The sequence below is a fragment of the Bombina bombina genome, chromosome 1 (genome assembly GCF_027579735.1).
Source record: "Bombina bombina isolate aBomBom1 chromosome 1, aBomBom1.pri, whole genome shotgun sequence".
Lineage (NCBI taxonomy): Eukaryota > Metazoa > Chordata > Amphibia > Anura > Bombinatoridae > Bombina > Bombina bombina.
Genome location: NC_069499.1, coordinates 215,528,708 through 215,554,641, shown reverse-complemented (window position 1 = coordinate 215,554,641; position 25,934 = coordinate 215,528,708). Strand labels below are relative to the sequence as shown.

The 25,934-nt window shown below is 37.6% G+C and overlaps 1 protein-coding gene across 1 annotated transcript in view; it reads right to left on the bottom strand.

Moving 5' to 3' along the window:
• PLEKHH1 (pleckstrin homology, MyTH4 and FERM domain containing H1) overlaps positions 1 to 25,934 on the bottom strand; it is a 260,142-nt gene that overhangs the window by 36,774 nt on the left and 197,434 nt on the right. The window contains exons 16-25 of the mRNA XM_053697836.1: positions 19,811 to 19,990; positions 19,257 to 19,365; positions 18,132 to 18,244; positions 14,869 to 15,045; positions 12,000 to 12,097; positions 9,056 to 9,233; positions 8,491 to 8,646; positions 3,140 to 3,237; positions 2,838 to 2,979; positions 2,444 to 2,586 (exon numbers count right to left, since the gene is read on the bottom strand). Of these exons, the coding sequence (XP_053553811.1) occupies positions 2,444 to 2,586; positions 2,838 to 2,979; positions 3,140 to 3,237; positions 8,491 to 8,646; positions 9,056 to 9,233; positions 12,000 to 12,097; positions 14,869 to 15,045; positions 18,132 to 18,244; positions 19,257 to 19,365; positions 19,811 to 19,990 (1,394 nt within the window). The remainder of the gene's footprint in view (positions 1 to 2,443; positions 2,587 to 2,837; positions 2,980 to 3,139; positions 3,238 to 8,490; positions 8,647 to 9,055; positions 9,234 to 11,999; positions 12,098 to 14,868; positions 15,046 to 18,131; positions 18,245 to 19,256; positions 19,366 to 19,810; positions 19,991 to 25,934) is intronic.

Here is a 25,934-nt window from a genome sequence, read left to right as displayed (position 1 = left end):
CACCAGGCAGCGATTTTCCAGAAGTATCTTCTGACTCAAGGTCAATCTGGGACATCTTGCAATATGTAATAGAAAAAACAACATATAAAGCAAAAATTGATCAAATTCCTTAAATGACAGTTTCAGGAATGGGAAAAAATGCCAGTGAACAAGCTTCTAGCAACCAGAAGCAATAAACAATATGACTTAAATAATGTGGAAACAATAGTGACGCCCATATTTTTTAGCGCCAAAAAAGACGCCCACATTATGTGGCGCCTAAATGCTTTTGGCGCCAAAAATGACGCCACATCCGGAACGCCGACACTTTTGGCGCAAAAAAACGTAAAAAATGACGCAACTTCCGGCGACACGTATGACGCCGGAAACGAGAAAAAAAATTTGCGCCAAAAAAGTCAGCGCCAAGAATGACGCAATAAAATGAAGCATTTTCAGCCCCCGTGAGCCTAACAGCCCACAGGGAAAAAAGTCAAATTTTAAGGTAAGAAAAAAATTGATTTATTCATATGCATTATCCCAAATATGAAACTGACTGTCTGAAATAAGGAACGTTGAACATCCTGAGTCAAGGCAAATAAATGTTTGAACACATATATTTAGAACTTTATATAAAAGTGCCCAACCATAGCTTAGAGTGTCACAGAAAATAAGACTTACTTACCCCAGGACACTCATCTACATGTAGTAGAAAGCCAAACCAGTACTGAAACGAGAATCAGTAGAGGTAATGGTATATATAAGAGTATATCGTCGATCTGAAAAGGGAGGTAAGAGATGAATCTCTACGACCGATAACAGAGAACCTATGAAATAGACCCCGTAGAAGGAGATCATTGAATTCAAATAGGCAATACTCTCCTCACATCCCTCTGACATTCACTGCATGCTGAGAGGAAAACCGGGCTCCAACATGCTGCGGAGCGCATATCAACGTAGAATCTAGCACAAACTTACTTCACCACCTCCATAGGAGGCAAAGTTTGTAAAACTGATTTGTGGGTGTGGTGAGGGGTGTATTTATAGGCATTTTGAGGTTTGGGAAACTTTGCCCCTCCTGGTAGGAATGTATATCCCATACGTCACTAGCTCATGGACTCTTGCTAATTACATGAAAGAAATGATAATTTTAAATGCAAACAGGACAAATAATGAAACAGGACAAAGGAAAAAAAAAAAGAAAAAAAAAGAAAATACATCCCAATAGAAAATAAGATAAGGCTTTTCACAAGAAAATGTAAATAAACTAGACATCTACACCAGGAAAGAGAAACAATAATCAAAGCTGGTGATAAAAGTAACTTGTTACAGGCTGCCTTGCCTGAAGAAAGGTCTCAACTATCTTGTTCAAAAACTTTGATTAAGAATCAAGAGTTCAATCTCTGACTGGGGCCTGAGATAAAAGAAAAAGAAGTCTGAACCAAAATAGATTCCATAAATTGAATACACTGAGGGCTTAAAACATACAAAGGAGTTCCCATAACCTATGTAAGAAAGTCTAGGAGCTAGTAAGGTAAGGTCCAAAGGAAGAACCACAATCAGAAAGAATTTGTCTAGAAGGACAAAAAAAGGATCTAGTGGTGGTCTTTGAGATCAGGAACATAAATGAATCCCAATAAACTAGGGTAAAACAGAATGCATCTTGATAAAGTTTTGAGATCCAAAATAGGCCATAAACTTCCATCTTTCATAGGGACAAGAAAAAATAGGATTACAATCCTAGATCTTATACCAATTGGAACCAGTACTATTACCTCCTAGATTCAAGTTAAAGGCTGACAGAAAAATAACTCCTGTCTCCACAAAATCTTTTAATAAAGCAGTCATAACAACCTTCATAAAAGGAAAAATTGGCATGAAGCAATACTGAAGCCATAGGAAATTTTGTATAGAATTCTGGACATACTGCGACTAGGCCTTTGATAAAGGAATAACCTAACATGTAACAGAATAGAATCTGGATTGAAGGTTCAAATTATTTGTAAGAGGAAGAAGGCCTCAAAATAAAGGCCTTATTTCAAATAATACTAGACTAGAGTTTGTGAAAAGGAGGAAAATACATCCTAACTTTTTGGGTGGACTGCAAAGGATATAACTTAACAAAAAATGAATGATTGATATTGCCAAATAAGGAATTTACGGCGTTTCGAAGATTAAAAAGATTTTACTAAAATACTGTTACTTTCTCAAACACACACATCCATTGCCACACAGGGGATATGAATCAAAAATGGTTTACTGGGCAGTATCAATTTTGCACATTGTATATGGGATGATCACATCATCATCAGAAGAATCTTAGGACGGTGTGAATACCCCTAAAACATTGTGTTTAATTAGCTTAACAAAATATTTTGGTTTCATGTAATACCGGTATAGTGGTGCATGTAAGTAAGGTAGGCTGAATGTTATTTGTGATTATTGTAGTGGAACAATATTTTCTTACCTTAGCATATCTGCTGTCAGTCCTAGCTTGTAGCGTTTTGGGTAGAATCTATCCAAGACTTGCTGCAAGGGATGCTGCATCTTACATGGAGATGGTCCTCCAGGGCTTGATGGTGCTGGTCTATCTAGATCACCATGTTCCACCTAGAAAACATTGGAAGATATAACACAAAAATCTATTTTAAGAACGAACCAATATTGTATATATGACATTTTAACTTAACATTGGCAAGAACATTTTCGTTACACCTATAAAGTTTCAAAACTCACGCACAACTGAATTGCTTACACAGTGCTGGACAGTCATTGAACAAGTGTCTCAGCTGCCCTTTAAAACTTTATGATTTTTATAACATTGTGTCTTCATGATTGAAATAAACACAAGAGTCACCAACCTGAGCCATTAGAGCTGCCATTTCTTGAGCCAACTCCTTATCGACAGGAAACCTCCCGCTGACTATTTCATCATTGACCTGATATGCAAGCAGCAGCCTCTCCCGATCAGTTTCCCCCTTACACTGGGCTCTAAAATGCACTCTGCAACAAATAAATCCAAACTGCAATTCTACAGCATATAATGTTCCTTTAAGTATATCTCTGCTTGATCACATGATGCTCAATATCCAACTACAAATCAGAATGTGAGTTTAGTTATTAAAACAATTAAAGCCCTAAACTGGAAGTGCACAATACACACCTGTTCTTGTAAGTTAGTTTCACTATCCTCGTGCCTTCATATTTTCCTGGATGAAGTTCTCGCAATGCCTGCTCCCACTTTGAAATGACATCACATATCTGGGGGGAAAAAAGATGAAGAAGAAAAAAAATAATCTATATTATATTGTTTATAAGTCTGAAAAACCTAAAAAAATATCTTAAACTGATATAAAAACAAAAAATAAAATGCACTATTTTTAAATATTTATTTCAAATATTTTTTATTAATAAATAAACAACATACAAAAGAAGCATCAATACAAGGTACATCGGCAGCTCAATCGAAACATCATAAATAGAGAAACGCCTGATTCGACAGGCCAATGTCCTCTATGTAAAGGCAGCTTATATTATCATTTTTTTATTTTGCTCCCTTTTCCTGTAATGTAATTTTGAAAACTGTGCCTCCTAATTCCTCTTAGAAATGGAAGTGCAGACTCAGAGTCTTAACATATATATATGTATATGTATAAATATATATACACACACAAACAGTATATATATATATATAAATATATTTTTTTATTTTTTTTCCCCACACAGCCATAGGCTGTACAATCTAGTAACTCATTTTTAGCTGTCCCTGATTGGCCCCAGCAGAGAAGAAAAGCTAGGTTACAACTACTGGGCACCCATTGATTTATGGACACAACACATTTATTTATTGGTATTGTGTTTGAATATTTAAACAACTTATATTATATTACTTGTAAAAATACATCTGTATATTATTTTGATGCTAATCTTTGCTTTGAATACACCATTCTATTAAATATCTATTAAGTGTTTAATGTCCATATAAACACACAATGAAAAGGTGATTTTGTTTAAAACAAACAAACAACATTTTAATTTTTACATTTTTTAATTAATAACATATTTGTTAACAGAATTAGCACCACTAGAGGGGGTTAGTTCATGTGTTTCATATTGATGACATTGAGCTCATGCTCATAATTTACAGAGGAGTGAGCACTGATTGGCTAAAATGCAAGTCTGTCAAAAGAACTGAAATAAGGGGTCAGCCTGCAGAGGTTTAGATACAAGGTAATTACAGAGGTAAAACATGTATTATTATAATATTATTATATGTTGGTTATGCAAAACTGGGCAATTAAGAGATTATCTATCTTTTAAAGCAACAATAATTCTGGTATTGCCTGTCCCTTTAAATGACCTAAATATGTCTATCTGATTCTCAGACTCCTAATTAAGCCCCAAAGTTTTAGATGTATACTGATGTATACAGACTTCACATTGCTTCTGTTTGTATAATGGGTCTTTTCATATGCAGGGGAGGGTGTGCTCTCAGCCGCTTTCAGTGGGTGTTCCAGACTAATCTCATCAACAGTGCTAAATTGAGAGCTGCTAAGTAAGTTTTAAAAATGTTTTATACTGGATTTTTAGATCAGTATCTGTGCATATTATTCTGTATAGTAGTGTCTATTACATGCAGTTTTTCACAGATAAGACCAACACCAGAACAATGGGTCATGATCTCAAGTTGAAGGGTAAAGGAGTAATTTGCAGAAGAACTGGCAGGTTCATAGAATAAAGTTCCATTAGAGGTGCTAATATTGATGACAAACAAGAACTATCAGCTATTCGGGACAATGTTACAAGCACAAAAACCGCTCAGCCTCTCACACAGTGTACCATGCTGTGTCTTACTTTCGGGTCTTCAGTTTGCCATATTCCTTGGCCTTGAGACAAAAAGGAAGTGTTGGGATCTTACTTACTTTCTCTCTCATTTAGCACCGCACACCTATGTCACCCCCAAGACTCTGTTCACAGTTTCTTGGACACTAATGTGTGGCCGCCTGCTTTTTTTTAACCCTATCAACATACACGTTGACAACTGTCTCATTCCTGCTTGACCCACTATTTTTTAATGATTTTGCCCCCTTTTCATGTAATTTAGCTTTAAAAATTCAGCAATTTCTATTTACCAGAACTTAAACTTCACACTGTTTACTTCCCAAGGCTAACTCTGCTACATAGCTGTCCCTAATTGGTTTTATATTATAACAACTGCAAAACAATGCACTCTATACTTGTATTATAGCCAGGATTAGCCTTGTTGTCTGCAGACTAAAGCCCAGATTGGCTTCTCCAAATAAGACCCAAATGGTGGGTGGAGTTTGGCTACTGATAAATAATTTGCAATAAAACAGATGTTAATTTGTGTTTAAAAAATGTATGGACTTGGATGATATGTTATTCTATAGCAACACAACAGAAATGTCTTGTAATTACAAGGTTTATTGTCCCATTAGCCCAGAAAACTCCCATAATAATGCACTTTGATAGCCATTGCATTGAGTTTTTTTATCTCATATCTGCCCTCTCATGTGGCTTTTCAAGAGATGTTTCAAAACCTTGTAGACTACTAAAAAAGGACATCAATTAGAGGCATTTACAATATTTATTTTGTCATTGTAACTCTCTATTAGTCCTCTACTCTTTCTGACCTCACATTCAAACATCAAATTTAAGACAACCATCAATTTTCAAATCTTTTCCAGCCTCCACCCTCAACACAGCTGCACCAAAACTCTCAACACGCTCAAGTTTCAACCTGGTCATTCTTATCTCACTCACTGCCTGCCAAGATAATCATGTCCTGCTGAATGTTAAAGGTGGGGATCAAACACTTTATCTGACTTCCTTCAACTCCATGTACTTCAAACAATAACTGGATTAAAGGTGATCTTTATAAAGAAGTCATTAATAATTTGTTAGCCTAACCTTATGCACATCCCGTGCGTTCTATAATTCCCATAAAGGGACATTAAACTGCTGTGCACAACTGTAAAAGAATACTAACTACTCACTATGTTATTGCATTGCATCCTGCAGCTCTTTTCAAATCAGTTTTCCTGTTTTAATAGCTTAAAGGGACAGTATACACTCATTTTCATATAACTGCATGTAATAGACACTATTATAAAGAATAAGATGCACAGATACGGATTTAAAAATCCAGTATAAAACAGTTTAAAAACTTACTTAGAAGCTGTCAGTTTGGCTCTGTTGAAAAGGTAGCTGGAAAGCCCACTGCAAGTGGCAAATAAGACACTCCCCCCTCTTTAACATATGAAAAGACCCATTACACAAACAGAAGCAAGCTGGAGAAGGTAGCTGACAGTATTCACATAAAACTTTGGGGCTTGGTTAGGAGTCTGAAAATCAGAGCAATGTTATTTAAAAATAAGCAAAACTATACATTTATTTAAAAAAAAAAACTTTATGGGCTATATAAATAGATAATCTACAAAACATTTATGCAAAGAAAAAATGAGTGTATAATGTCCCTTTAAAGTTGCCAGATACTAAAGCTCCGCCTCTTCATACTGGGTGCCGCCATCTTGGAGCTCAGGTATTCTCACAGCCTGACAGAAGCAATGCACACTCACATACTGGGCGCCAGCATCTTGGATCTCAGCTTCTATAAGGCTGTGAGAATACCTGAGATCCAAGATGGTGGTGCCCAGTATGTGAGTGAGCACAGCTTCTATAAGGCTGTGAGAATACCTGAGATCCAAGATGGTGGTGCCCAGTATGCGAGTGAGCACAGCTTCTATAAGGCTGTGAGAATACCTGAGATCCAAGATGGTGCCGCCATCTTGGAGCTCAGGTATTCTCACAGCCTGACAGAAGCAATGCACACTCACATACTGGGCACCACCATCTTGGATCTCAGGTATTCTCACAGCCTTATAGAAGCTGTGCTCCCTCACATACTGGGCACCACCATCTTGGATCTCAGGTATTCTCACAGCCTTATAGAAGCTGTGCTCACTCACATACTGGGCACAACCATCTTGGAGCTCAGGTATTCTCACAGCCTGACAAAAGCAGTGCACACTCACATACTGGGCACCGCCACCTTGGAGCTCAGGTATACTCACAGCCTGACAGAACCTGTTATCACTCATAAACTGGGCGCTGCCATCTTGGAGCTCAGGTATTCTCACAGCCTGACAGAAGCTGTGCTCACTCACATACTGGGCGTTGCCATCTTGGAGCTCAGGTATTCTCACATCCTGACAGAAGCAGTGCAAACTCACATACTGTGTCGCCGCCATCTTGGAGCTCAGGTATTCTCACAGCCTGACAGAAGCTGTGCTCACTCACATACTGGGCGCCGCCATCTTGGAGCTCAGGTATTCTCACAGCCTGTGACAAAATCAGTGCACACTAACAGTGATATTGCCCACTTTTTTTATAACTGTATCATTTTATTGGAGTTAGTGTGCATGATCATGTGAGCTTTACATATTTGCATTTTTTACACAGTTTTATAGTTACACAAAATTAGGGTTGCCATTTTTTCTGGGGGAAAATATCAGCCATGCTTATTAGCATACATTTGCATAAATAATTATACAATTTATATAAGGAACTAAAGATGCTAAGACTTACATTAAATGATAATTAGTTTAAAATTAGATTCTAACACACTTAGAAGTTTCCCATGATATCTTTCGTTTCCAGCTTTGATCAGATCCTTAAAAATACCGCCCGTGTTTGTAACATACAGGCTGGGTAGTAACCATATACAAACTATATTTTAAAAAAACTCATCAATATTATATAGCAATACAGCAGCTGCAAAAATGTAAAGCTCCTGCTTTGTATCACGCACCCTAACCTGTAGCACAATATATAGTAGTCAAAAACCTCATTGATATGTAAATGCAAACTGCTTCTGTCAGGCTGTGAGAATACTTGAGCTCCAAGATGGCGGCACCCAGTATGTGAGTGTGCACTGCTTCTGTCAGGCTGTGAGAATACTTGAGCTCCAAGATGGCGGCACCCAGTATGTGAGTGTGCACTGCTTCTGTCAGGCTGTGAGAATACTTGAGCTCCAAGATGGCGGCACCCAGTATGTGAGTGTGCACTGCTTCTGTCAGGCTGTGAGAATACTTGAGCTCCAAGATGGCGGTGCCCAGTATGAAGAGGCAGAGCTTCAGTATCTGGCACCTTTAAGCTATTAAAAAAGGAAAACTGATTTGAAAAGAGCTGCAGGAACAGGAAGTAATGCAGTAACATAGTGAGTAGTTACTATTCTTTTGTAGTTGTGCACAGCAGTTTAATGTCCCTTTAAACTACATATCAACCACCCAGATTAAACACCATCTTGAGATTATAACCCCTTGTCCTTGTTTTGAGAAATGAATTGATCCTCAATTTAGTTAAATCCCTGAATATATTTGAACATTTCTATCATATTAGCACTCTCTAAACTATATATACTAAACAAAGCCTTTCATTGTCAGATTATACACCATGTACCATTTCCTCCACACCAGAGTGGTGAAGAATTACCTTAATATTCCCCTGCAGGCAGTGCTCTAGGTCTCTGCCAGAGGGGTCATCTGTGAAAAGAGCAAATCCAGAGTGGCAGGATTTCCTCATTCCGGTATCCTGGTTTAACATCTGAAGGAATTCTTCTACTGTTGTTGAGCCATCAAAGCCCACCACCTGGTGTAGAAACATACTGATAAATGTGACTGCTGATGTTCAACATAGTCTACTGGAACGTACTAAGTAGTCTACACAATCTACTATACTAAATCAGTAATTTTGTCTTACATAATAAAGGGCAGAGAGAAGGGGGTATTTCAGTAATAGCATTTGAATTAACAGCAGAGGAAGACAAATTATATATATATATATATAGATAGTCATATACCCTAAGGTCTAGAACAAGCCTGCATTTTTCCTATAGCACTAAAGCAATATCTGCTGTCTGCATATAATCTGGAACAAAGATATAAAACCTTTGTATGTCAATTCTGAATAATATTTCTTTCTACAACTGTTTTCATATATGTGACATATACGTATGTAGGGCTGGCATGTTGATGACATCTAAAAGCACATGCTTTACCTGGTAAGTCCCATTCATGAAATGCACTGGAATACTAAATGGCAGAGAATGGTGATATGGGTTCCTCAGCAAAATAGACACAATTTCCATGCGTGAAGGTCTTGCCTCCCTATCCCCCGCCCTCAAGGTATGGTCCACTGATCGCTGACAGTATATGGCATATTTGCCAATTTCATTTCTAAACCAGTAAAAACACAATTATGTCAAGAAGTTTGTGAGAGGACAGACACACATCAGACCCCCATTAAAATCCAAGGCAAAAATAAATAAATAACCAGTTTGTTATAATTAGCACATTTTAACTAGTCTGTTCCAATTCAAAATTTGGACACGCTTCATCCATTATTTAACATTAACTTTTTTGAGCTTCTAAAACTTTTAAACACATTGAGAGTCTACTTTAATTGTGGAACAAGAATTTAATTGATGTTTTTTAACCCCTTAATGACCGCAGCACTTTTCCATTTTCTGTCCGTTTGGGACCAAGGCTATTTTTACATTTTTGCGGTGTTTGTGTTTAGCTGTAATTTTCCTCTTACTCATTTACTGTACCCACACATATTATATACCATTTTTCTCGCCATTAAATGGAATTTCAAAAGATACCATTATTTTCATCATATCTTATAATTTACTATAAAAAACATTATAAAATATGAGGAAAAAATGGAAAAAAACACACTTTTTCTAACTTTGACCCCCAAAATCTGTTACACATCAACAACCACCAAAAAACACCCATGCTAAATAGTTTCTAAATTTTGTCCTGAGTTTATAAATACCCAATGTTTACATGTTCTTTGCTTTTTTTGCAAGTTATAGGGCACTAAATAAAAGTAGCACTTTGCTATTTCCAAACCACTTTTTTTCAAAATTAGCGCTAGTTACATTGGGACACTAATATCTTTCAGGAATCCCTGAATATCCATTGACATGTTTATATTTTTTTTTCAAAGACATCCCAAAGTATTGATCTAGGACCATTTTGGTATATTTCATGCCACTATTTCACCGCCAAATGCGATCAAATAAAAAAAATTGTTCACTTTTTCACAAATTATTTCACAAACTTTAGGTTTCTCACTGAAATTATTTACAAACAACTTATGCAATTATAGCATAAATGGTTGTAAATGCTTCTCTGGGATCCCCTTTGTTCAGAAATAGTAGACATATATGGCTTTGACTTTGCTTTTTGGTAATTAGAAGGCTGCTAAATGCCACTGCGCACAATACGTGTATTATGCCCAGCAGTGAAGGGGTTAATTAGGGAGCATGTAGGGAGCTTCTAGGGTTAATTTTAGCTTTAGTGTAGTGTAGTAGACAACCCCAAGTATTGATCTAGGCCCATTTTGGTATATTTCATGCCACCATTTCACCGCCAAATGCGATCAAAGTAAAAAAAACGTTAATTTTTTCACAATTTTAGGTTTCTCACTGAAATTATTTACAAACAGCTTGTGCAATTATGGCACAAATGGTTGTAAATGCTTCTCTGGGGTGCCCTTTGTTCAGAAATAGCAGACATATATGACTTTGGCGTTGCTTTTTGGTAATTAGAAGGTCGCTAAATGCTGCTGCGCATCACACGTGTATTATGGCTAGCAGTGAAGGGGTTAATTAGGTAGTTTGTAGGGATCTTTTAGGGTTAATTTTAGCTTTAGTGTAGAGATCAGCCTCCCACCTGACACATCCCACCCCCTGATCCCTCCCAAACAGCTCCCTTCTCTCCCCCACCCCACAATTGTCCCCGCCATCTTAAGTACTGGCAGAAAGTCTGCCAGTACTAAAAAAAAAAAAAAAAAGCATATTTACATATGCTGTGTTTCAGCTGTCTGCCAGTACCCAGTTTGAACAATCAAATGTTTATTTATTTTTTATTTTTTTTCTGTAGTGTAGCTCAATTCCCCCCCCCCCCACCACCACAGACCAACCCCCACCACCTAAATCACACCTAAGGTTTTTTTTTTTAACATTAAATGTCCCACTTTTATTTTGTTTTGGGACACATTTTTTCTGTAGTGTAGCAGTCCCCACCCGCTCCCTCCCCGTGCACGCGCCCGCCCCCTCGTGCACGTGCGCACGCCCGCGCGCTCCCCCGGACTTCCCCGCCCACGATCCCACCCCCCTCCACATGACCAGGGCCATCGATGGCCGCCACCCACCTCCCACACCGGCTCCCACCCACCAACGATACCGGCCATCGATGTCCGGTGCAGAGAGGGCCACAGAGTGGCTCTCTCTGCATCGGATGGCCGTAAAAGGTTATTGCAGGATGCCTCGATATCGAGGCATCACTGCAATAACCGGAAAGCAGCTGGAAGCGAGCAGGATCGCTTCCAGCTGCTTTCCACACCGAGGACGTGCAGGGTACGTCCTCAGGCATTAACTGCCTTTTTTCTGAGGACGTACCCTGCACGTCCTCGGTCGTTAAGGGGTTAATCAATCGTTTTTTTAAGTTCTTCATTACCTAATTACTATATTAGCTATTTATTTTTATTAAACCAGACGTCTGTATATTGGGGGACTTTAAGATGTGTTTTAATTTTCTCCATTTCTACATTAATTGTGATAAATTTAATATTTAGTCCTTTAAAGGGGACAAGTGCTTACATGAATATTGTTCTTAAAGGGACAGCCTAAAACAAAAAGCATGTGATAAGAAGCTGTCTGTAGTGGCTTAGAAACAGGCAGAAATTTAGAGGTTTAAATGTTATAAAGTATATTAATATAACAATGTTGTTTATACAAAGCTCAGGAATGGCTAGTAAAGGCAGTATCAATATTTTTAAACAATAACAATTTTGGTGTAGACTGTCCCTTTAACTAGCTTGTATCAGTTTTTCTAGCTAGAGAATATCCATCATCCTATTTGCTATAGTAAATGCCCAATTAAATGCAAGATTAAATGACCTGCATGAATTAATAGTTACACAGCTCTTACCTGGTTTCTGCATGTCTCTGCAGATGTTGTTTTAAGTACCAAAGGAAATGATGCTGAGGTAAAAATACAGCTGCACACAGGGCTAATAGCTGCCAACACTGCAAATTAAACACTTGTTACATATATTCAAGCACTGAAATAACAATAATAAATTATATAAATGCCCAGATCAGAGACTGGAAGTTAATATGAAGTACAGACTATGTTAAACCAACATCCTGGACAATATATTTATAGATATATAGGTCCAATATAGATTACCATATATGTATATATTAACATAGCTATTTAAGTTGTACAGTATAAAAGATGCAGTGTCTTATCCTGGCTTGTTAAGGGGACAGTAAACACATTGAGATTATAATACACAGAGGGCAGCCTATGTTTAAAAAATACAAACCCCCAAGCTAAAGTTACAAAAAAATAAAGAAAAAGTAAAATTACAGAAAACTAAACAAAGCTATCCAAAATAAAAAATGTAAACCTAAACTAATACCCCTATAAAAATAAAAAATCCCCCCAAAATAAAAACACCCCCTAATCTAATACTAAACTACCAATAGCCCTTAAAAGGGTATTTTGTAGGGCATTGCCCTAAGTTAAACAGCTCTTTCACCTCTAAAAAATACTAAGTCCCCCCTAACAGTAAAAAAACCCCCAACCACCAAACCCCCCAAAATAAAAAAAACTAACACTAAAAATAAATAAACTACCCATTGCCCCTAAAGGGGCATTTGTATGGGCATTGTGCTTAAAAGGGCATTTAGCTCTTTTACTGCCCTTAAAAGGGTAATCAGCTCTTTTTCAAGCCCAAAAAAACCCTAATCTAAAAAAAAAACATTGCAAAAATTAAAATAAAGCCTAAACCTAAGCCCCAAATAGGTACTCACTGTTCCTGAAGTCCGGCGGAGGTCTTCTTCCAGAAGGATCCATCATCTTCTATCTTCATCCCGAGTGAAGGCGGCAAGGAGCGGAGGTGCAGAGCTGTGTTCCCGATGCCTGGATCCTCAGCAGCGGTCCTCGGTGGCAGCGGTCCTCGGCGGCATGGAGGCTTCCTCTTCTTCCGATGTCCGTTGTAGACTGAAGATTAAATGCAAGGTACCGCAATCAATTTGGGGTACCTTACATTCCTATTGGCTTAAATTTTTAAATCAGCCAATAGGATTAGAGCTACTGAAATAGCCAATAGGAATGCAAGGTACCCCAATAAATATGGGGTACCTTGCATTCAATCTTCAGTGTGCGAAGGACGATCGCATGAAGAGGAGCCGCCACACCGCGGACCACCACTGAGGATCCAGGCATCAGAAACACAGCTCTGCACCTCCGCTTCGCGCCGCCTTCACTCCTGATGAAGATAAAAGATGATGGATCCGTCTGGAAGAAGACCTTCTCTGCCGGACTTCAGGAACAGTGAGTACCTATTTGGGCTTGAAAAAGAGCTGAATGCCCTTTTAAGGGCAATACCCATACAAATGCCCCTTTAGGGGCAATGGGTAGTTTAGTTTTTTTTAGTGTTAGTTTTTTTTATTTTGGGGGGTTTGGTGGTTGGGGTTTTTTTACTGTTAGGGGGGACTTAGTATTTTTTAGAGGTGAAAGAGCTGTTTAACTTAGGGCAATGCCCTACAAAATGCCCTTTTAAGTACGATTGGTAGTTTAGTATTAGATTAGGGGGTGTTTTTATTCTGGGGGGATTTTTATTTTTATAGGGGTATTAGGTTAGGTTTTTTATTTTTGGGGGTTAGGTGAGTGGGTGGTTTTAACAGTTAGGGGGGACTTAGCAATGCCCTACAAAAGGCCCTTTTAAGGGCTATTGGTAGTCTAGATTAGGAGTACTTTTATTTTGGGGGGCTTTTTTATTTTCATAGGGATTAGGTATAATTTTTATTTTTGATAATTTTGTTTATTTTTTCCGTAATGTTAGACTTTTTTATTTTTTTGTAATTTAATGTTAATGGGTTAATATTTTAATTATGTTATTTGTAGTTTAGGGGTTAATAACTATTATTTTGCGACGTGGGGTTTGACGGTTTAGGTGTTTGTTAATACTTTGTGCGGGAAGTTATTTTTTTTTTTTATACTTTGTGAGGGCGGTTACTTGTTTTTATTTTTATTTCTTGCGGGTGGTTGCGTGTTTTTTTTTTTTAAGGCTTAGGGTTTGCCTACGCTGCATCCAGGTGGATTCCAAAAATGGCAGGGTGGTGAAAGAATCCACCCTGCCATTTTCGGAATCCACCAGGATGCAGCTTCGCTGCATTCAGATGGATTCTTTTGGCTGCGTGCACAGCCAACATTCTTTTGGCTGCCTCACGCAGCCAACATTCCTTTGAGGCAACTGGCGACACTGATAGACGCGTTACAAACACGATTATAGTATAGATATATATTTAGCTATGCATAATTAAATTTCATTATTTATTTTGCCTCCTTATTAATATAATTTAGTTCTGAAAATTGAGCATATGAAAAGTATATATATATATATATATATATATTTATATATATATACCTTTCACTAATTGACTTTAACTGGTAACAACTGCAAAACAGAGTACTGTATACTAACGCAGTGACAGTGGCTGACCTTGTTGCCTGTAGGCTTAAGCCAAATGGTGGGTGAGTGGAGTTTGGTTATTGAAAAATTATTGTAGTAAAAAGGATGTTTATTTTATTTAAAAGCATTAAAGGGACATTAAACACTAAGGGCCAGATTACAAGTGGAGCGCTAAATATCCCCCAAAAACTGCCTGGTGCAGTTATTTTATTACAAAATAAAAATGCTACAATTTTTATTTTTTAATAAGATACACAACAAATGTATTTTAATTATAAGCATTTTGCTCATATGATTTGAGAACATTGTGGTTACCTGTATGAGAGAGTAGTTCTGTGGCTGTCTGCTACTTGTTTGCTTTATGAGTTGACAATACATCTCGTTCTGTAGCTCTGTATGTGTAAGACACACCTGCAGTGCTGTCTGTGCCAGTGATACATGATAGTCTATAGATGATGCTTCAATTGGCACATTTATAAATAGCTGGCACAACTGAAAAAATACAACATCAATAATTGTTACAGCCTAAAAAAGGTAACAAACATTAAATCACAATTGTTTCCTTGTTCTCAACCCGCTTAGGGCCAGATTACAAGTGGAGTGCTATTGAGCGCTCCCGCTTCAACAGTAACATGCGCTAGAAGAAAGCTTTTTACGCGCATTGGGTTTCTCTCGTATTATGAGTTGAAAGTAAACTGTTTTCGCTAACATGACTAGTACAAAAAAACAAACTTCAAATGTTTAAGTCAATGGAGCAAAAAAAGTTGCAAAAAAACCCCCTAATACCCTACTTGTGTGCTAACCCGACATGAAAATATGAATATTTCACATTCCAATGTTCTTCACATAGAAAAGAATATGTTCTATTTATTCATAAATAAATATTTCTACATATATCTGATGTCTTTTTGCAGAAATATATATATATATATATATATATATATATATATATATATATATATATATATATATACACACACACACACACACATACATATACACATACAGCTGTATAGATATAGATATATATATATATATATATATATATATATACACACAGCTATATATAGGAATATCTATAAATACATAGAACATGTTCTGCTATGTGCAGAACATTCGAATGTGAAATATTTACAGTAAATAAACCGTATAACACTTTATTAAAAATTAATATTGCATAAATGTTTTTTTACATGTTTTCATCTACTTAACTGCAAAGGGCTCCAATGCACACAACACACACACATATATGTGTGGGTGTTTATATGTATTTATGTCTTTGTATGTTTATATATTTGTCTGTAAATAAATAAATAAATACACAAATACCTAAACATACATATGTACATACACACACATATATATATATATATATATATATATATATATATATATATATATATATATATATATATATATATATATATATATATATATATATATATATATATACACACACACACATATTTAGACATGCATATGTATGTATCTCTATGTTAAAGCCCTTTGCCTGCCTTTATTTTTCTAACACCTGAAACCTCATATCTGTGAGCCTTTATAACTTTTTTGTGCAATATTTTTTTTAAAATAATTTTGATGTGTTTTGTGACACTTTTATGTCTTGCAAAACAGTTGACCAGAGCTCTGAGGACTCGGTAATCATTCTAGCGTTAATCGTGATTGTGCTCAAGCAATCACATTTACTTTCAACTTGCAATACGAGTGGAAAACACGACTCGCACAAAAACCTGTGATTAACCCCTTATCGCTCGCGCCCCTGAAGCCATCAGAATTATATTGACCCTGATGTGTGCCGCTCAGTTTCTACCTGTTGTGTGCGGCTTGGTTTCTACCCGTTGTGTGCGGCTCGGTTTCTACCCGTTGTGTGCGGCTCGGTTGCTACCCAATGTGTGCGGCTCGGTTGCTACCCAATGTGTGCGGCTCGGTTGCTACCCAATGTGTGCGGCTCGGTTGCTACCCAATGTGTGCGGCTCAGTTCCTACCAAATGTGTGTGGCTCAGTTGCTACCAAATGTGTGCGGCTCAGTTGCTACCCAATGTGTATGGCTCAGTTGCTACCCAATGTGTGCCACTTAGTTGCTACCCAATGTGTGCCGCTCAGTTGCTACCTAAAGTGTGCTGCTCAGTTGCTACCTAATGTGTGCCGCTCAGTTGCTACCTAATGTGTGCCGCTCAGTTGCTACCCAATGTGTGCTGCTCAGTTGCTACCTAATGTGTGCTGCTCAGCTGCTACCCAATGTGTGCTGCTCAGTTGCTACCTAATGTGTGCTGCTCAGTTGCTACCTAATGTGTGCCGCCCAGTTGCTACCCAATGTGTGCTGCTTAGTTGCTACCCAATGTGTGCTGCTCAGTTGCTACCCAATGTGTGCTGCTCAGTTGCTACCCAATGTGTGCTGCTCAGTTGCTACCCAATGTGTGCTGCTCAGTTGCTACCCAATGTGTGCTGCTCAGTTGCTACCCAATGTGTGCTGCTCAGTTGCTACCTAATGTGTGCTGCTCAGTTGCTACCTAATGTGTGCCGCTCAGTTGCTACCTAATGTGTGCCGCTCAGTTTCTAATTATATTGCCTTAGTTGTCTGCAGTTATCTGGCATACTATTTCGAAATAAAGAATATAAACAAGATTATTGTAAAAATATGTTATATGTAAAGTTGTATACCCCCTCATATCATGCCTAAACCATCCACTCTCTTGCTCAGTGACTCTCATCCAAGTTGACAGGACAAACACGATAAGACACAGACTCAATACTGAATGTATCAACTCTTTTCAGTTTTAAAGAATGCATTTCAAATAAAAAGTAAGTATATTTGATATAGTAATTTATCCAGTAGGCAGCCTGGTGTGTCAAATGCCACTTAAAGGGACAGTATACTATATAATTGTTTTTCCCTTAATGTGTATCTAATTACTTTTTTTATACAAGTTGCAGAGTATAAAATGTATGAGATTGCTTTTTTAAGGCTTATTTGTGTATATGAATTAGCTGATTTTGTGTTTTGAAGCCACAACCTAATAAAATGGGTTGAGCTTGTAGGTATAATCAGATCTCATTTCACAGCTTGACCTTAAGGCCAAAAACGTTCAGGATAGGTGGGGATACCGCAAGCTAAATCAACTATTTCAAATGACAATATAAGGGTAATGGAAATACTTCTAAACAATTTAATACACTCCAGCCATTAAAGGGGATCATTGGGAACAAATTAAAGGGGAGAAATGTTTTGAGTAAACCATCTTATTGTGATTTATATTGTTCTCCTAGAATATGGAGACTCAACATTAAAGGGACATTGTAGGCTTAAACATGATACACTTTTGTATGTTGTTGCAAGTTATAGCTCCTGCTTCCTTGTCCCCTGTTATACCAGACTCTGATGTAAACTTGAGATCACACATGACACTCATCATAAGAGCTCATACTGTGAACCTCAATTTCTCCTTTTCCTTTCCGCTTTAGCAAAGGTGATCTACTGCATCATGCTGCTTTTTTTATTTATTTAAAATCACAGAAACTTATACTACCTTGTTCTCTCACGGCTAATAATTCCTGTTTACCTTGAAAAGCTTAAGAGCCTCAGTCTGTAGAGCTTCTGATGGTAGGGTTGTGAGTGAGCTGTGCAAGCCATCCTTACTGTAACAGAGCATCGGATGCTTCCACAAGGCAGAGGCTGATAGAAAAAGAGGGAACATAAGAAGTATCCATAAGTAAAACAAGTTTAAACACATAGATACAAATCAAAGCTAAGGCTACTTGTATTTTGGGATAATGCCATGAATATTTTTGCAACAGAAAATAGGACTTTTAATTCTATGGGTAGACTAATACTATTTTAAAGTCCCTTTATTTCAGTTCTTTGTGCAGAATAATTATTTAATTTATAAGACGTAATCTTAGTTCTTGCATGTATAGGAACTTCCTATTGTCTTAAAGGGACAGTCAACACCAAAATTGTTATTGTTTAAAAAGATAGATAATGCCTTTACTATCCAATTCCCCTGCTTTGCACAACCAACATTGTTATATTAATATACTTTATAACATTTAAACCTCTACATTTCTGCCTGTTTCTAAGTCACTACAGACAGCCTCTTATCACATGCTTTTTTTATTAGCTTTTCATAATAGGAGACTGCTAGTTCATGTGGGCCATATAGATAACATTGTGCTCACACCCATGAAGTTGTGCACAACACAGCACCAATTGGCTAAAATGCAAGTCAATAGATAATAAATAAATAAATAGCCATGTGATCAGGGGGCTGTCAGAAGAGATACAAGGTAATCACAGAGGTAAAAAGTATATTAATATAACAATGTTGCCTATGCAAAATTGGGGAATGGGCAATAAAGGGATTATCTATCTTTTTAAACAATAGCAATTTTTGAGTGATATTTTCACCTTCAGAATACAGACACAAGTGACAGTTCCCAGATACTAGGTAGACCAAAGTCTCCCATCCAATGTGCACCAGCAACTACTTTCAAGCCTCAGGCTACTGGTCTCTGACACAAGATGAACCATTCTAAACACAGAAAAGCTGGGTTTGATTCTATGTATAGGACAATTTTATACACATATTTTGATATTATGCAAAAAACACTTGTTTTTCTGTTCCAAGCTCTGCACATTACGGTTTATTGTTTGACACACAAATAAACTTTAGTATTTATACACTTACCTGAATCACCTTCCACATCTAGGAGTTTTCCTACAAGCTGTTCATACATTGTACCCACTTTGGCATTATTGCTTCCAGCTGCCACAGTTAGGTGGTACAGCCAGGTGTCCTATAAAGAAGAACTAAGTTGGGTAAATGTTCTTTCATCTAATCTCTCACACAAGAAATATATTAGGATGCTCAACAGTCCAATAAAAGGTTTTATCATGTATAACATGCACCGTTATCTAATTTGTAGTTATCTATATAGCAGGTATCCTGCTTCCTTACTTCCATTACTTGAATTCCTTTATCCTATCGCCTTGAATTTTGTTTATCTTATCGCCAAGCTACTAAATCACAGACTATATTATTATTTTGCACTCATTAACAAGTTCCAGGGAATTTGCTCTTTTAATTTGCCAAAGTTACTCAATTGTTTTGCAAACAATAGAATCTACGATTTTTTATGTAGAATATCCAATCAGTATGTACAGCTTCCCTACAATAGCTCATACTACTATTTTTAGGTCCGACTAGAACTGTCAATAAAGTTTCAGTGGTCCAGCACCTACCTTTTCATGCTTGGTGCCAATCAACAGGTATGTTGGGCTTTGATCTTCAGGGTGAATGACCAGAGTGTAATGCGAAGAAAGGAACCCTCTACCATTAGCCTCGTAATCTTCATCGGAGTCACATGATCTATCAACTTCTTCCACCTTTGCCTTTCGTACATTCAGCTGCCCCAATGGACACTTTAATGTAGATAAAATATACTTTAGATAGACACACCCTGTGCTCCCTATTAGCCAAGGAGCATTAAAAGGACATTAAACTTTTTTTAATTTTTTTTATTCGTAGCATCTAAAAGATGATATTTTAAGATATATACAGCTGTTGTATAAAGGATCTCTAATAATGTGCTTACATCAATGCAAAATGTGTCCGTAGAAAAACCTAACCTAGTAATCTCACTGTCATGTATGTTTTTATACAGAGGAAATAAAGAATACTGATGTTTTAATGTATCTAATCTTTGAACACATTTTCCCTCAACATGGGCCTTACTGAACTATTAAACTGACATAGAAAGGTTCACACCCCAGAGAACAACAGGCGATGAATACTCTAAATACAGACTCTAGAGTGAAGGGGAGGTGCGCTGTGACGACAGCACGTAGCGCAACACAGCGGGAGCCCAAGCAGAAGCACGGACACGCTAGCGGTGGAGAGGAAACCGCGTCCAGTGCCGAGTTTGGGGTTTGAAGCGCCCTTGGGAAGTTTCTCTGCCAGGAGTGCTAGGAGGGGAGGCGGCTCGAATTGCGGGCTACACCTGGCCTGACACCTCCACAGCAGGATACGGCAAGGGCAAGGCTGGGATAAGCTACTACCCACAGCGACACAAGAAGGGTCTAGGGGCCCAGGATCTATTGGGCTACCGACTAACCCTGAGGTTTTCTCCGGGTGCAGAAGGTGTGAGGGGGTGCACTTGGGAAGCCACAGAGTTGCCTTCCTAGAGGAGGCCTTCATCCCCCTGAAAGAAAGGAGTAAGGAGAGAGGCCCTGAAAAATTGTGGGCGAACAGAGCGGAGTAAATGGAGGAGAAAGGAAGGAACAAGGGAAGGTAGGAACGTATTTTACTGACTGTTGCTGTTTTTGTTCCCTGTTTGTCCCTCATATGTAAGAGGGGTGTTGAACCAGAGAGTATAGGAGCTCAGCTTACTTTTTCCTTGGCTCTTGGTTTACTTTTTTTTTTCCCTCCTCCTCTCCCTACCTTCCCTAAAAATTTCTTGCTCAAAAAGTTGAATTTGATAAAGATTGGAGTTGCTTAGGGACTGGTACAAGTTTCTCCTTTATCTCTTTATTATTTTTTCAAAACCCTCCTCTTTTAAAGTGATTTGGTTGTAAACTGCACTCATTGTGAAAAAGACCTGTGAGATGACACCCTGCTGAGTGTTGATTACAACTGGGAGCTAGCAGGTCAGAGCCTGAATTAAGTCAGCAGATATATGGAGAAGTATCTCAACCAGGGGAAAATGTCACCAAAAATGAAACAAACGGAAAAAAAGGCAATAAAACTGCCAATTCAATTAACTCCCCAAATAAATCACTTAGGGAAGAAAAGATCCCTGACACTTCTTATGCAGGGGAAATTGCAACACTGGTCTCGGCCCTGATAGGGCCCAAATTGGAAGAGATTCATACCAGATTAAATACAATACTGGAGGAGTTAAAAAATCAGGCAGAGAGAATAAAAGAGATGGAACAACGGATTTCAAATTGCGAAGATACTCAGATTAAAGCACAACTTCAGATGGAGGCCTTAATGAAACAAAATCTATCACTATCTAACAAAATTGATGAGATGGAGAACAGAGCCAGGCGGAACAATCTACGCCTGATCGGCATCCCCGAATCAATAAAAACCCAGGACTTAAAAAAGTTTGTGGAATGGACTATTCCTGAGCTATTGGGCTTAAATCCAGAGCAGAACATATTCATTATTGAAAGAGTGCATAGATTGGGAAGAGAAAGAGACCAATCAACGACAACTGATAGGAGACCAAGACCAGTCATGGCGAAATTCTTGAACTTCCAAGGAAAAAGCGAGATCTTGAGAGCCTATAGGAAACAACAGAACCTACACCATCAAGGAGCAAAGATCCTGCTCTTCCAGGACTTTTCCTCTGAAGTCTCGCTGAAAAGGAAACAATTTTCGCCTATCTGCTCTCGCCTAGTGGCAGAAAAAAGGTTTTTCTCCCTGCTGTATCCAGCCAGACTCAGGATAAAATCAGGCCTGGATTTTTTCTTTTTTGACTCCCCAGAAGCAGCCCTTTCATTCTTGGATAATGAATCGAAGAAGGGGATGGCTTAATGAGAGTCTTCTTTACATTATATGGTTTTTGTAATTATATTATTATATTTTTTTTTTTTTCTTTTTCTTCTTCTTCCCCGGACAGAAAATATATATATATTTTTTTTTCCTCTGGATCTCTTTATGTTTGCTCAAGAGATCAAAATTTTTCTTCTTTTTTTTTTTTTTTTTTCTCTTCCCCGGACAGAAAATATATATTTTTTTTTTCTCTTCCCCAGACAGAAAATATATATATATATTTTTTTCCCTCTGGATCTCTATGGTTTTTTTTTTTTTTTTCACAATGATGTGTATCACTGTAATATTAGGACAAATAAGGAACAAGGCTACTCTTTTAAGTAGAGAAAAGATTGTGTATAGGCCTAAAGCTATGTATCAAGTAATATATGATGTTGAACACAGGTGGTTTATATATTTTTGGTTTGATATGTGTGAATTGTTGCTTATCACTGTAATATTAGGACGAATGAGAAATAAGCCTATTCCTCTAAGTAGAGAAAGATTGTGTATATGTTCAAGAGTTTTATTAGTACTCGTATAGATAGAAAGACATCATAGCTATGGGTAAAATAAGGTATGATTCTGATCACAAGAGGTTAAAACACAATTTACTTATTTTTTTTCTCACAAAGGGCAATATACCTTTTTTTTTTTTTGCCCTCTTTTTCTATATATACTCACAAAGAATGTATAACTATGTATCAAGTAATATATGATGCTGAACACAGATGGTTTATAAATTTCTGGTTTGATGTTTGTGAAATGTTGTTTATTACTCTAACATTAGGACGCATGAGAAACATGTCTACTTCTCTAAGTAGAAAAGGATTGTGTATATGCCTAAAAAGTTTTATCAGTATCTGTATAGATAGAAAGACATTATAGTTATGGGTAAAATAAGGTATGATTCTGTTCACAAGGTGTTAAAAACACAATTTATTTATTTACTTATATCTTTTTTTTTTTTTTTTTTTTTCTCTTCTTCCCTCTTCTCCCCTCTTTTTCTTCTTCTTCCTCTCCTTTCCCTCCCCCCTCCCATATCCTTCTCCCCGAGGATTCCCTCTTATAAGTTAGATGGTTAAAATACTGACTTGGAGCATAGGGGGGGATACACTCCCCTATAAAGAGGAAAGCAATCTTGAACCTACTAGGGAAAAAAGATTTCGATATAGCATGTCTACAGGAAACTCACCTATCAGATAAAGAGCATAGAAAGATCAAAGCTCGCTGGTTGGGAGAATCTTTCTTTTCATCATATACGAAAGCGTCTAGAGGAGTGATGGTTCTTTTCCACACAAGGTTGGAATATAAAATTCTTAATATCTCTCAAGATAGTGAGGGAAGATATTTGATCATTAGGTTTTCTACTGAGGGGGAAGAATACCTGTTGGTTAATATTTATGGTCCTAATGTCTCTAATGAGAAATTTTGGAATTTATTAGTGAAGAAGATGATCAGATTCCCTAAAGCTAAGATTATACTGGTAGGGGACTTTAATGTCACACCAAACTCATACTTGGATAGAAGGAAAGTGGGGGCTCGAAGTGGGGAGATTAAATTCAAATCTGCTCAATTGAACTACGAGAAGAAAATATTTAATCTACTCCATAACTCACTAAAATTAGTTGATATATGGAGACTATTGAATCCAAATAGTCTTGAATACACGTGTTGTTCTAAAACTCACAATACGTTATCAAGGTTAGATCTTTTTTTGATCTCAGATGCATTAATCTCTAAAGTTGAGAAATGTAGCATTGGAGATTTTAGTCTATCAGACCATGCTCCGGTTACTTTATCTAACGCGGGAAAAAAGAAGTTCTCATTCAATTCTTTCTTCTTTCCAGCTTATCTGTGAGATTCCACCAGCTTTAAAGACTTTTTAATTAAAGCCTGGGAAGACTATAGCTCGTTTAACAGCCACTGCAGAGGGGATGTCCAGCTTTTCTTGGAAGCTGCTAAAGCCTATCTAAAAGCGGAAATCTCTAACTATGTGGCAAAGGTAAAGAAAGAGAACATGAGGAAAGATTTAGACCTCTCAGATAAAGTGAGGGAGGCATATATCTTGTTTAGGGAAAGACCCTGTAAATTGAATACAGATAAATACTTCCAGGCAAAGAAAGAAAGAGAGACGTTCCTTCTGGGAGAGGCACAGATACTCTCATATAAGAGTAGTGCTAGATTTGCTAAATATGGAAATAAAGTTGGCAAATATATGGCCTCTCTGTTTAAAAGACAGTCTAGGAGGAAATCAATAGCAGCAATTAGAGAGAAGGATCAAGTATATACAGATCAAGGCCGAATACTGCAATTATTTCAGAGGTTTTACACTAACTTATATACTTCACAATGTCCTGACCCAGAGGACATTAAAAAATTTTTTGGAAGATATCAATTTCCCAAAAATAACAGAAGAGGATAGTGAGGGTCTGAATCGACCAATAACAGAGAGGGAAATACAAAAAAACATCAATTCAATGGCTAGAGGAAAAGCTCCTGGCCTAGACTGTTTACCGGTCGAATTTTACCAAATCCTGCGAACACAGATAGGCCCGGTACTGACCGATCTATATAATACATATTATGGAACAGATAAACAAATTTCGGAGAACTTTAAGAGGGCCAATATAATCTTAATTCCAAAGATCAATAAAGATCCTTCGGATATGACTTCATATAGGCCCATTTCACTTCTCTGCCTTGATTACAAGATACTGATGAAACTTCTGGCGGAAAGACTGAAATCTTTGTTACCAGCGATAGTGCATCAGGACCAGGCAGGCTTCGTTATGGGGAGAGCGTCTGAATTTAATGTAAGGAAAATTCTTCAGGTTATCAACCGGTTTGGGGGAGACTGTACTGCCCTGCCGGAGGCCTTCCTGCTATCCTTGGATGCAGAGAAGGCCTTCGACAGGGTGGAATGGCTCTTCTTGATCCAGGTCCTAGAAAGATTTGGATTTAGGGGCCTCTTTAGGGATTTTATTGTTAACGTATATTCAGATATTAAGGCCTCTTTGTTGATTAACAACTCTATGTCTAACTCATTTATGCTAACTAGAGACACCCGTCAGGGATGCCCGATGTCTCCGTTATTGTTTGATCTTATAATAGAACCTCTGGCTATCAAATTAAGGAATATATTGATCGGAATAAATATAGACCAGGTAAAATTTAAAACTGCTCTATTCGCAGATGACCTTCTGCTATTTGTTGCTGAGCCAAGAAAACAGATTAGTGCTATTATTAATCTGCTTGAACAATATGGTAGAGCCTCAGGGTATAAAACAAACCTTTTGAAGTCCAAAATCTTGTAGCTGAAGCACGATTCAGGGGAAGCACAACCCTTTCAGTTTATAGAAACGAACTCGCTGGAATATCTGGGGTTGAAGATCTCTGCTAATACAGCAGATTGGTATAAAGATAATTTTGTATCAATACTGAGGGATAGCAGAGAAAAATTCAAATCATGGGCCTCACTCCCGGTTTCACTTACAGGTAAGATAGCTCTCTATAAGATGTTTATTGTCCCTAAGATTCTGTATACTTTGAGGATGTTTCCTCTCTTAATTAATAAGACTGATCTACGTCTCTTTAATCAAGCTCTGAGAGCATTTCTTTGGAGCGGGAGAAAGCCAAGATTGAAACTAGCCAAGTTATATCAACCCTATTTTAAAGGCGGGCTCGCTTTACCCGATCTAGAGAGATATCATCAGGCTGCCATCTTAAGATTCCCTATAGATTGGCTAACAAGATCCTTTGTATACTCAGATGAGATTCTCGAGAATCAAGTTTGTACCCCGCTCTCCTTAAATTATATCCTATTTG